This window comes from Calypte anna, chromosome 2 (genome assembly GCF_003957555.1).
Source record: "Calypte anna isolate BGI_N300 chromosome 2, bCalAnn1_v1.p, whole genome shotgun sequence".
NCBI lineage: Eukaryota > Metazoa > Chordata > Aves > Apodiformes > Trochilidae > Calypte > Calypte anna.
Window position 1 is genome coordinate 139854267 of NC_044245.1, and position 12200 is coordinate 139866466.

At 41.1% G+C, this 12200-nt stretch overlaps 1 protein-coding gene across 17 annotated transcripts in view; it reads right to left on the minus strand.

Moving 5' to 3' along the window:
• MTSS1 (MTSS I-BAR domain containing 1) overlaps positions 1-12200 on the minus strand; it is a 123971-nt gene that overhangs the window by 30475 nt on the left and 81296 nt on the right. For all 17 annotated transcript variants that reach the window (XM_030445751.1, XM_030445742.1, XM_030445737.1 and 14 more), the window contains 3 exons: positions 4114-4198; positions 2805-2896; positions 1003-1077 (listed from right to left, as the gene is read on the minus strand). In XM_030445751.1, the coding sequence (XP_030301611.1) occupies positions 1003-1077; positions 2805-2896; positions 4114-4198 (252 nt within the window). The remainder of the gene's footprint in view (positions 1-1002; positions 1078-2804; positions 2897-4113; positions 4199-12200) is intronic.

Below are 12200 nucleotides of genomic sequence, written 5' to 3' on the forward strand. Positions count from 1 at the left end.
TAATTATTGACTCACCTATTAGGAAGGACAGTTACAGAGAGCTCACCTGTTCTGGATAGCACACGATATAAAAAGTTCACAAAATTTACCGCCCAACATTTATTTTGCTTGTTCCCTGGGCTCACAGTTTTTAGGCAGGAGGAAAAGCACAGGTTGCAACGTGCAGGCCAAGAGCTGCTCAAAGCACACCTATCCAGCTGGGCAGAGTCCAGTGCAGGAAAGAGAACAAGAAAGTCTGCTTCTGCACAAGCTCTGTATCATTTTTCCAAAGCCTAATGGGGTTTGAACTTGGCAGAGTAAAACCCTTAGTGATGGCAAGGTTGCAGCTATCAGTGATGCATGTTCCACCAACATCATGATGAAAGTCCTATGACAAGATGATGGTGGGAGAGCAACAGAAGCATGAGATTTGTCTGCTGAAAAGCACAGATTGCCTTTGTGGAGAACTCCTTTTATTTTCTTACTCATCTTTAGTTTTCTATAGTTGCCAAGTGCCCTCCCTCTGACAACAACCCATGCCACTTTCTCATATTCTGAGGAATAATGTAAGGTTTAGGTGATTACAGGCTGTTAAGAAAAAAAAAAAAAAGAAGAAAAAGAAAGGTGATGGAAAGGGAGAACAGTGAGAAATGTTAATAGTTACAGAACATTTGCATAATGGCTTTTTTTATATTCTTCCAAAAGATTCTAGAAAAAACTTACAGGTATCTGCACAAGTCATTTACAGTGTCAACGTTTCAAACAGGAATAAGTTAACAGAAAGTGCTCTTTTAAAACATGATTGACTTTGTACAAACAGCCTTCAGGCTTTTGTATATTAGACAGCAGATTCAATGTATGATTTAAATGACACATGGTAATTGTACCCTGGTGTTCTAGTATGTACCAGGAATACATTACAGGGGACCAAATTATTACCACAGCAAGTCCTATTGCTGTTCAATCTTTGTCAATAAGCACAGCACAGAAGGGTTTTAACAGTACAGGTATGGAGCAAGTTACCTTTCTTTGCTTTCTTCTGTAGCTTCAGTGTGTCGGATGACTTCTTTTTTATCTCTTGGCGGGCTTTTTTGTATTCTAAAAAAACACAGTCTCTATTATCAACACACTCAATATGAAAAGGAATATTTTTCCACAGAAAGGGCTGTTTAAAGACATTACACTACAAATTTTAAGAGGACAACTATTTTTAATCAAAGTGGCTTGAAACTCCCATTTTGTAGCTTCTATATGTTTGGCTTAACGTAACATTTTAGGGTGTGAGCACACTCATACCAAAATCTTTCCCAAATAAACAAAGCCTTTACAGAAATAACAACTGAGAACACAGTACAAAATAAGAGTGCTTTTCATTTCAGACACTCATCCACTCTCAGGAATGTAAAACAGAGATGATAGGTTTTTCAAAACATCTGTGTTCAAAAACAAGTATCCAGAAATGGCAAAGCAAATAATATCCTGTGATCCCTCTCCATCATGAGAGTCAGGCAAAGGGAGAGGGTGATACAGTTTGCCCAAGGAAGGGTCACATTGCCAGCTCTTTCTGATGAAGTGGAGCACACTGCAGTTGTCCTCATTTTTCAGATGAGCTGCAAATCCCCATAGAATTAAAAACCCAGAACAAAATATTCCACCTCCAGTCCAGGCTCAATAAAGGTACCAAATATGAAAACTGATACTTTTAAAAAACAAAAAAAAATATAAAAGGCATGTATGCATGTATATACATATACACATACACTTTAACAAAGGAGATCAATGTTACTATTCTTCTAGAGCTGGAAAAACAGAAGCAGGGTGGTGGCAGGCACAGAACTGTACCAGGGCCAACTGCACCCCCTACATCTAAGTCTACTCACTAAACCTACATCTCACTGCCACTTTGGCCAGGATTACCCTTATCAGCAAGAACCCAGGTGATTCTTCCATCCTGCTCACTACCTGCTTAACACTCTCTGCAGCACAAGGTGGAAACTGTTTCAAGAGTTGCTGATATAGTGTATTCTATTTGACCACAGCTATAGTGGGACAAGAAGCAAATCCTCTTTTTGAGGCCAAGCACACTTCTTCCCATCCTTTCTCTCCTCCCCAAAATAAATTATGGTGATACTGCTTCTTTCAGACATAGCAAAAGACTTCAATTTTCAGGGGTCAGTAGTGAACTGCAACCTGCTTTCTGTACCTGTGCAGAAAGACTACCATCCCCAATACAAGTTTTGCAAAGCCAAAAAATCTACCAACATGCTCTTGCTGTGCAAGGCTTCTCTGCATTCCCCAAGGAAAGCCTGAGGAGCTGCATCAGCACTGCAGCTCTGAGCATCCCATGTCCAACGACACAGCTTTCCCACTCCCCAGGTGTACATTTCTGTATCTCATCAGATATAATGATGAGTGTTTTACATGCTGTGCATTCTCTGGAGGATGCTTCATCCGAGAAATAACATGGTCTTACAGTTTGCTTTTTACTACACCCCAGGGCTTTGCAGGGATAAAGGTGGTATCCCCAGTTCTCAGCACTATTGGAGATCATACAGTGAGAGTAGGCTAGCAGATTTAAAACTAGTCACTGCTTACCAGTCTAGAAAAACAACCCACCCCTTGGGCTCCTGGAAACTAACCCTTCAAAATGTGTATGCGAAGTTTAGAAAATTATTAGGCATTTTGGAAAAGGAATGTTTTAGAAGGGAAAAGTTGCTATACATATTTAATTACATCATCCAGTTCCCCAGTACAAACATGAAAAGAGGAAGAAAAGCTGATATTAAAATCTTACTCCTATTAAAGAGTTCTTCCTCTGTAACTACCTTTTGCATGGTCTTTATCCAGTTGATTGGCCACTTTCTTCCACTCTTCCATCTGTTCTTGAAGTGGGTTTATCAGACAGTCAATTAAAGCACTAATTTTGTTGAAAAAACACAAAGAGCAATCAAATCCTGCAGATGCCCCTATTCTTATATAGAGAGCCAAGGTCAATATTGGAGTATTTTTACTTTTTGCTGCGACAGCTATCAGTGTCACAATGTAAATATCAGAACATAAAAATGTTTACTCTGGAGAAAGCAAAAGAAAGGACTGGATCGAAAAGAAGTCCACACCACAAGACAACCAAAATTACTGCACAGAAGTTCAGGACAGTAAGGAACAGAGTGTAAACCAGAGGAATGACCAGAGACAGGGCCAATGTAAACAGCTAGATCTTACTCATCTGTTACAGGAAGAGCAGTTTACATATACACTCCAGGAACTTGAAAGGTTCATGCAGCCATGAAGATAAATAATACATGTATATGCACAAGAAGACAGAGCAGTTGTACAAACAAACAACATCCTGCCCACCAATATTCCTCACCTCTCACCTGTGAAGTCCATGATACAGCACTAGTAATGCTCCACTAGATTAATGAGACTGGGATTGAATTATATAAGCAGCTAACTCTGGGCTAACTAGAGACTAATGTTGCCTCCTCACAGCCATTTTCACAAATATCTTTATTTTTAAAGGGAAAAAACCATCCCAGATGATCAGCCAAATGGGAAAGCACCATTTTGGTTCACCTAAGGTCAAGTATAACTTTTAGGTCTGGTTAAAAAAGGCACATGTGCAAATTATTACTTACTACAGAAGTAGAGTCTTTGTGTATAGCCCAGGTTGCACATGATATAATTGTCTCCCATTAACTCTAGAGTCTTAACAGCAAAAGGGGAATGAGAGAATTTTCCTTTTCCATACTTAGAGTTATTTGGGTTCTCCAGTAAGCTGAGGAAGCCACACAAGACTTGCTCCTGCTTTAAAAATTAGTGACAAAGTTTAAAGCCCAGAAAAAAAGACAGATCAGTGACAGCAGCAGCCGCCTGCTCAGCACTGAGCAACAGTAACCAACAGTGGGAATTTGCAGAATTTAGGGTGATTTGAGGTGACAAGCCCAGTCCCCAGAACTTGTAGTGAAATCTTGCCATGTTCACAACACTTAGTGTGCGGTGGGGGAGAAAACAGAAGCTGTTCTCAGTGACATGATCAGCAATCACCTGAAAAGCTGGTGAACAGCTTTAAATGTTCCCAATAGGAAGCAAAAGACAAACCTTGAGCTCTGGGCCAGGTACAGGGCCACTCACCTTGAGAACTGACGGAGTTTGGACTCTATACTTCTGTGCCTCATACACATCCTGGTGAGAGCAGACCCAATCTCCCTGGTACCACCTGAAAAACAAAACATGAGGCAAGTGATGAGACTCCTGCCTGTAGTGTGGGAATGCCAACCAGAAGGCAGGTGCCAAGTTGCTTCCAGAGCAATTGTAAAACAGATTCATGACAACTGTAGAACCAACCAGGCGAGTAACCAGGCAGACATCAAAGATATCTACAACCTTGGGAAGAGATTAATTCTTGTTACGTGCCATGAACCAAATCCATGATGGAAGACTTAGGAGGAAAGGGACTGAGATGTCAAAAGATAAGAAGCAAAGTTGGCAAGCTAGCAGACAACCACACACAGTTTATTTCCTTCTAACCTAAGCCCTTCTATGATCATATGATTCTGGAAAAATAAAAATAAAAATAGGGGATTCGATCTAATTTTCCCATATCTAGATTCTTTAGACCTGCAGCCTCGACCAGAAGATGTAACCAGCCCTGTGCACTGCCTCAAAGATCACTGACACTGCCTTCAGGGCATCCCCGCACTGCCGCCTCCCATCCCGCACCTCTCACTTCCACACGTCCCCAGGAGGTGGCACTCTCTGCTCTGTACCCTCACGCAGCTCAGCTTCTGACATCTGCAGGACTGCAATCATTATTTGCACGCGTTCCTCCTCCCAAATTCTCTCTTTTAAAAGCGCACATTCCTCCATTTCCCACTTTAATAAGCTTGACCAACTTTGATCAGCCCATGAAATTTCAATGCAGTCGTTTTTTGGCTAGTATTAGTATTAATTTTGATAATTTCTTAGATCCTATTTGCAAGCCAAATCTACTTTTCTCAGGTTACAAATATCAGCCTTAGTAAAAAACTTTTCCAAACTGTAGTATTGCCTGGAACAGCAAAGATATCAGCATCTATTTAATAGTCTCATTTGATTATTAAAATAACCTCAGACTTGTAATATACAATAAAGCATATTCCTTAGGCTTTAAGGCTTTGGTACTGGGCAAGTAAAACACATCTTCCTAGTAAAGCAATTTGAAAATTACAGCCATTTATTTTTTTAAGCTGGAAAACAAGTCACCATCTTCCTGCATTCTAGCAGAATTAAATCCTGTGCCTACGAAATGGCTCTGGAACAAAGACACTAAATAACTGGAACGAATCGTGGTTATCTGGTATTTTCCATTGTTCAAAAAAATAAACAATAAGTCCTTTGTCACTTGCCCAATTATTCATGTTTTTATAAGGAGCTTTTGAAATAATATTACTTGGTAACACTGAAGAGCTATAGCCCTGCTGCATATGGGTAGCTGGGAAAAGCATATTTCAGCCCTCGTGAGGCCACACCTTGAGTACTGTGTCCAGTTCTGGGCCCCCCAGTTCAGGAAGGATATCGAGGTCCTGGAGCAGGTCCAAAGGAGGGCAACCAGGCTGGTGAAGGGACTCGAGCATAGACCCTATGAGGAGAGGCTGAGAGAACTGGGGTTGTTCAGCCTAAAGAAGAGGCGGCTCAGGGGAGACCTCATCGCTCTCTACAACTACCTGAAAGGAGGGTGTAGCCAGGTGGGGGTTGGGCTCTTTTACCAAACGACTTTCAACAAGACAAGAGGGCATGGACTTAAGTTGTGCCAGGGGAAGTTTAGGTTAGATATTAGAAAGAATTTCTTTACGGAAAGAGTGATCCGTCATTGGAATGGGCTGCCCACTGAAGTGGTGGATTCTCCGTCCCTGGAGATATTTAAAAAAAGACTGGATGTGGCACTCAGTGCCATGGTCTAGCAACCACAACGGTGGTTCAAGGGTTGGACTTGATGATCTCTGAGGTCCCTTCCAACCCAGCCAATTCTATGATTCTATGATTCTATGACTCCAGCCTGGACCCGAACCTGACACTTCCAGAGATGCTGCACTTGCATGAGCTGTCACAGACACTGGTAACTTTAAAATCAATACAGAAGATGGGGAAAAGGGTAATGGAGAGAAAGCAACTAAAGGAAGAGACCAACACTGACAACAAAAAGTGGATTTTTGTCCAAATCATGGGCATTATTCTTTGAAAAGACTGCCAAATAAATATAACTCAGAGCCTACAGCTGCACAACTCCAGTGGCAGAGATGGAGAAATGAAGCCTTTCACACCATAAGCTGAGCAATTCCCAACTGAGTATAAGCAATAGGCAGGTTATTCAAGTTGAAAACTGACTATAATGCTGGAACATTAACGACTGCCAGTGGTTAAGTGACACTTCTTTGCTAAGCCCATTATATGAAAAAAGGAAGAGTCGTTCTGAACAATAAATAGGAAATAAGACACCATGTGTTTTGGAGACTAGGAAACAAGGGTCAGTTACTATTAATATTAAATTGCAAGGTAACAAAATTTTAACTGAGCCTCCAGTAACTAAAGCATAAATATATCCTCTCAACACATAGTACAGATGGATGGGCAAGTTCAGCGAAACAGCTACACAGAGTTGGGTCTATGCATTGGTAGCTGTGCTTGTTTAAAAACAAAACAAAACAAAAAAATCAAAACACCCCACAACAAAATAAGTAAAGCCTGGAATAAAAAGGTTATTCCACAGAAAAAGAACAAACCCAACTGGTTGGGGGTGAGAAGGGTTATTGTTCTTTCCCACCTTTTAAAACTTTGCTACCCGTAACTGTTTACAAGACCAGGGAAGTAAGAGGTGTTAATTTTATTCTGTGAACAAAGATACTACGCTATAACAAAGAAAAGGAAAAGGGAAAAAATGGTTTTGAGAAGTTTTTGAGGACCCTTGATGTGTTGATGTGTTGCCTAAGATGGTTTTAGGAGCCTGCTCAGGAAGGGGAATGAGAAGTAGTGTTGGTTAGGTTTGGAGAAGCTGTGCCAGAACCTCAGCTCAGTCATCACAGACCTGAGGAGGGCTTTGGAGACCAGACTGGGGCTGAAAAGGCCCCATTTTAATATCCTGTATTGAGGTGTGCAGGGAGTCAGACAGTGCTGGTGAAGGTCAGCAAGGTGATTTGAACTCCTGAAGCAGTGGCTCTTGCCAAGCACTCACTGAGAAAGGTGTTGATCAGGCTTCCCTAAAGAGCATAAATCTCTCCCATAGAGCACTTGAATTATAAATTCAACCTGCCTAAAAAATTAAGCACTGGGGAAGATGAATGCTCCAAATGACTAATACAAGAAAGGATGTTCCTCTGCAAAATAGCTTGCTACATTCAATAAGCTGAATTTACTAGTAAATAAACTGATTTACAATAAACTGAAGTGAGAAAAGAAAACAGGTTTAATGAGCTTGGAAATGTGATTTCTGCAGCACCATGAAATACCAGTGTAACCCTTGCAGCAAACACACATCCCCCATAAAGTCCTTCCAGCTGTCCTCTCTGCCCTGCTTGCTTCAGGGCCATTTGACGAGTTCCCCACACACATCCTCTGCAGAGAGGGAACCCACAAGCAACATTAATGTGTTCAAGTCCTGATACTGGCTATGCAGTTGACTACTCAAAATCTGGTAAGAATTTTATTGCACTTATTTAGGGACAGACTCATGAAGCAGGTGGGCAGATCAAGTGGAGACAACTACTTTATCAACACATAAACTTAGTGGCAAAAAGATCATCTGAAGCATTAGTGTGTCAGAAATATATTGAAAGCAATGCTTGTCTCCATTTCACTTTCAAGCAGGTCCCTGGAAAAAAATAATTTCATTCTCCAGTAGCTGTAATTTCTTGAAGAGAAATACTGAGGCCACTTTAGCAAAATTTTCATCAAACTAAGACTATGTTGGGTGGCTGACCTGGGCTCCATTTACTGCTCTGCAGCTATGCAAAAGTTAAGCTTCAGTGCCTTTGGTTCTCAGTTTATAAAATGAGGCTGTGAATTATCTGCTTCTCTGACATCCTACCATAATTCATCCATTAAGGCAAACAATACTTGAGAACAGTGTAAAGTAATACTTGAAACCGGAGACAAGAGACATATTCATCAGAATTCCCACTCAGAGAAAGTGGCTTAACAAAATGCTCCTGTCAAATTTGACTGGAAAGTGGGTGATAACATCAGCCTTATTTCTCCTAAGTAAAAGGCAGCTCTGCAAGGCAAAACGTGCTTCCACTCTCACCTTCCCTGCTTCTCCCTATTCCTGCCTAAGCCTGTGAGAGACCAAAAACCTTTTTCATGTAAGATAATTAAATGAAAGCATGTGGATCATGACACTACAATGAGTCCACTATAAAGACATAAATGCTTTTCTTTTGATGCGTGCTTGTCATTCAATATTGCAGAGAGACAACAGGGAGAGACTGCAGGAAAGAGACTCAATTGTTTTATTGGAGTAATTATGTCTGTATTTAATAATGATCATAAATCAAGGAAATGATTATTTGATGAAATGTGCAGCTGTACAACTGCATGGCCTATGTATACTACAAACAATCCACTACAATCAACCTCTTATCTGCTCTCTCTTGCTTCGTTGTTGAGCAACCCCAGAAGGCTCAGAAGATGACTGCCTTTCAGGAAGTGCCTTTAAGGCTTCAAATTATTAACGAGCTCATCTTTATCTTCAAGGGCAGAGTCCAAACATGCCAACTACTTCCCTCTATCCCAAAAGGGAGGGAATGATGAAAAATGGGTGTAATACTTTTGTAATTTCAAAGTTATCAGAAGAGGCTTCCATTTTTGAGCAAAGATTAAAGCAGGAGCAGAGGAGAGGCTAGATTATTAAATACAACTCTGAACATGGAGGCTATGACAGGCTGACTAACAGTAGGACATTTTAAGTTAATGGTCATTACTCAACCCTTATCCAAACTCATGCTGTTAGAAAAGCAAGCAGCTTCCATCACTGATTACACATGGGGCATGGACCTTGATCATGCAAAACTGTTTATGTGGATGCCTCCATGAAACTCAAGGATGATGGGATGCACCAGTGTGTTACAGCAGACAGGGAAAAATGGAGGGGTTTTGCCTGTAACTGACCAGCACAGAAGTTGTAAGCATTACCACTGGGACAGAAACTTGAAAATGGAGATATGGTAGCACTTTATGTGTTGACGGGCTCTAGGTAAGCCTTGTAAGGTGGAAAAACACATCAAGAATTGCGGGTAATGGAGGGATGTTCAGCATCTACCACCCAGGAAAAGAAAATACAACACCCTGATTCCTATAGCCACTATAAGCTATTCTGAACAGTGCTTGGCAAAGTCTCTGATGTTGTTTTTTGCCAAAAAACACCTGTACTTCATGAAGTATTAAAAATTAAAATATTTTAATTTAGCCATTTTTCAGAGATGAAAAATCCAGGTTCAAGTTCAAACTTACCTAAGGGTTTTAGATCAACCAAATTTAATAAAACAGCTCCGGCAAGACACTGTCATGTACTGCATCTCTGTGGTTGCTATTGCAAAGGAACAGCTTGCTTGCAATGTTCAGTCAAGTGCCCTTTTGGGCAAATTACTAGGAAAATCTGTTTATAGAGACCTTACAGGCACTTGTCACACTTGCTAGAATCCCATGCAGCCCAGATGATCCTGAGAACAAAATGCGGTATGTGGTTTATTTTCTCTTTTGCAGAAGAAACCAGCATTTGTCCACAGATGGGCCTTGCAGGATCTGAAATTGCATTTGCATTGATTTAAAGGAAGAATAAGAGTTAAGGAGAAGAGAGGCAGGAGCAGATAGCTAAAGAAATAAAGCAAAAGGAACAGGAAATCTGAGCCACAGCCTGCCCTGGAAACCGCCAGCTTTAGGAAGTCCTTAAAACAGGTTATGACCATGTTCTAGTCAGTATGCTAAAGAACATGCAAGAAAACTCTTATGACTTCTTCTGATCTAGCTTATTCCTCTGCTCAGCAGCATTTTTGCTTACCCTAGCTGTTCTCCTAGCAGAGCATTGGGCAAAAACCTCAACAACAAACACAAACATTGCTGTTAAACAAGCAGGGTCAGAATTTCACCTGTGCACACAGAGGTCACTACACAAGATTGTCCAATGATTAAATATGGTCATGAACAAGCCCTGCTATAATCTTTGGACAGTCTGGGTTCAGTCAGCCTTCAGGGCAAGCTGACAAACTCACCTGTGGCCCTCTGCTTTTAAGGAGGATGTCACAGGTGGATGAAAACACTTTGAGAAAGTTTAAGCTATCACAGGGTGCAACGATTCCATTTTGGATAAACTAAGTCATATGTCATTGATTCACATACTTGTAAGAGACAAAAAATGTATAACTGAACTGTGATATCCTGTTAGAAAGCAGTAGAAGTTCAGGCAGAAGTGTTTCCCAGTAACAAAAGCCTCAAGTTTGAGCATGTTTGTGTCAGGAGTGCAAGCTGGCCTGGTCCCTCCTCCTCTCTCTTTCATAAACTGTGATGCCAGCACAGACAGCAGCATCTTTTTCCTGGAGATTTCTTTCATTAATTATCCATCACTCGTTGCAGGTGCTTGTTGCTCATATTATGAACCCAGAGTTCTGCCTCAAGTTTTTAATGCCAAAAAACAAAGCATCATTAGAAACAGATTTCTTTCTAAGAGCAAATACCACACTTGTATTTTCCAGAAGCCATTATTTACATTTTATTCCTTGGAATACAAATAATTTCATTACTGAAAATACAGGATCTGCTAAACATCTGGTCTCACTATGAAGATGTGCCCACTAATACCACCCATAACTCTTCCCCATTTCTTTTCAAATTTATAGTCAAATATATTTCCAAAACCATTCTGTGCATAATGATGTAAACCCAATGGTCTTAGTTGGAGCAGATCCAACTGCTTTGCTTCAAATGCTACACCCTCCAATGGCTTAAGAAAGGCAGAAACATGAGCCATCAAGCTCACTCTCTTAAAAAACAAAAAACAAAAAAACCCGAGCATGGTAATGAAAAGGGAGTTTTTGAAGATGCTGAAGAACACTAGGCCAAGCCTGTGTGCTACTGCAAGGTGACTCCTCACCTGTGCAGCATCTGAAAGCTGAGATGACAGCCATCTAAAGGACAGCTCCATCAGCCAAGGATACTCACTGTGTAGAGGACCACACTCCACTGCATGGTCCAGATACTGAAAAGATGGAAAGATGGAGATCTGGTTCAGACCTATTTAGATAGCCAGACTCACTGATCTCTGTACCTTCATGAATCTGGCTCTAAATGAACACTTAATGCCAGCCTAATGCGTGAAGAAGGCAGTAACTCAAGATCCTTATGTTCTTCTGAAGTACAGTCCTTTATTTTGTCTGGGCACAGCTATGAACTGCAATATAATCTGATTAGACACCAGCAATATTCAGTGAAGGGAAGAGATAATAGACTTGAAGCAAATGGCTTGGAACACCAAGTGCAATTCCACCACATGCTCAGCAGAACACATACTGCTTATTTTGAACTGGCAACTTCCATGGAGCCTGTGAAAATCCTACAGGTATCTCTTCTCTTTGTGTTTAGCTATTGGCCTTGCAAACACCTTTGGCCCCAGAAGTCAAGAGCTCCTTAACTTGGGTCTCCCAGCTACCTGTGCTGCTGATCCCAGACCAGCAAGGATTTCAGCTATGACCAAAAGGCTGCTGCCTCCAAACTACAAAATCAAACTCAACTGGGACAAGCAGGTGCAAAAAGCAGAAGAAAAGATAATTTCTTTTTAAATCCATGTCAGCAGATCTAACTGAAACCCCACAGAAAGCAGATCTGCAAAACAAGGCAGTGCTATTTTTACATGATGTCACTTCTTCCAACTCAGCATGATTCTTTAATGTTGGGAAGGATCACGGAGGGACAAAGGGAGGCAAAAACCAGCTAAACCACCTTAAGTAATTACTGGTTAAAAAGATTTGAGAGAAAGTCCATTATATTTTAGTTAATTACACAGAACTACAGCATCATCAACCCATGAAAAGATTCAACACACATCTAAGCACTGAGCACAGCAGCTCAGTCCCTGGGTGCAAGGGGATGTTCTGTCCCTGCCCCAAGGATTCAGGGATGTGGCTCCCTCTTGCTGGGGCAACCTCGTGTTTTTGCTCACTGTTGACAATCTCTAACTGCAACTGACATGCGTGGGG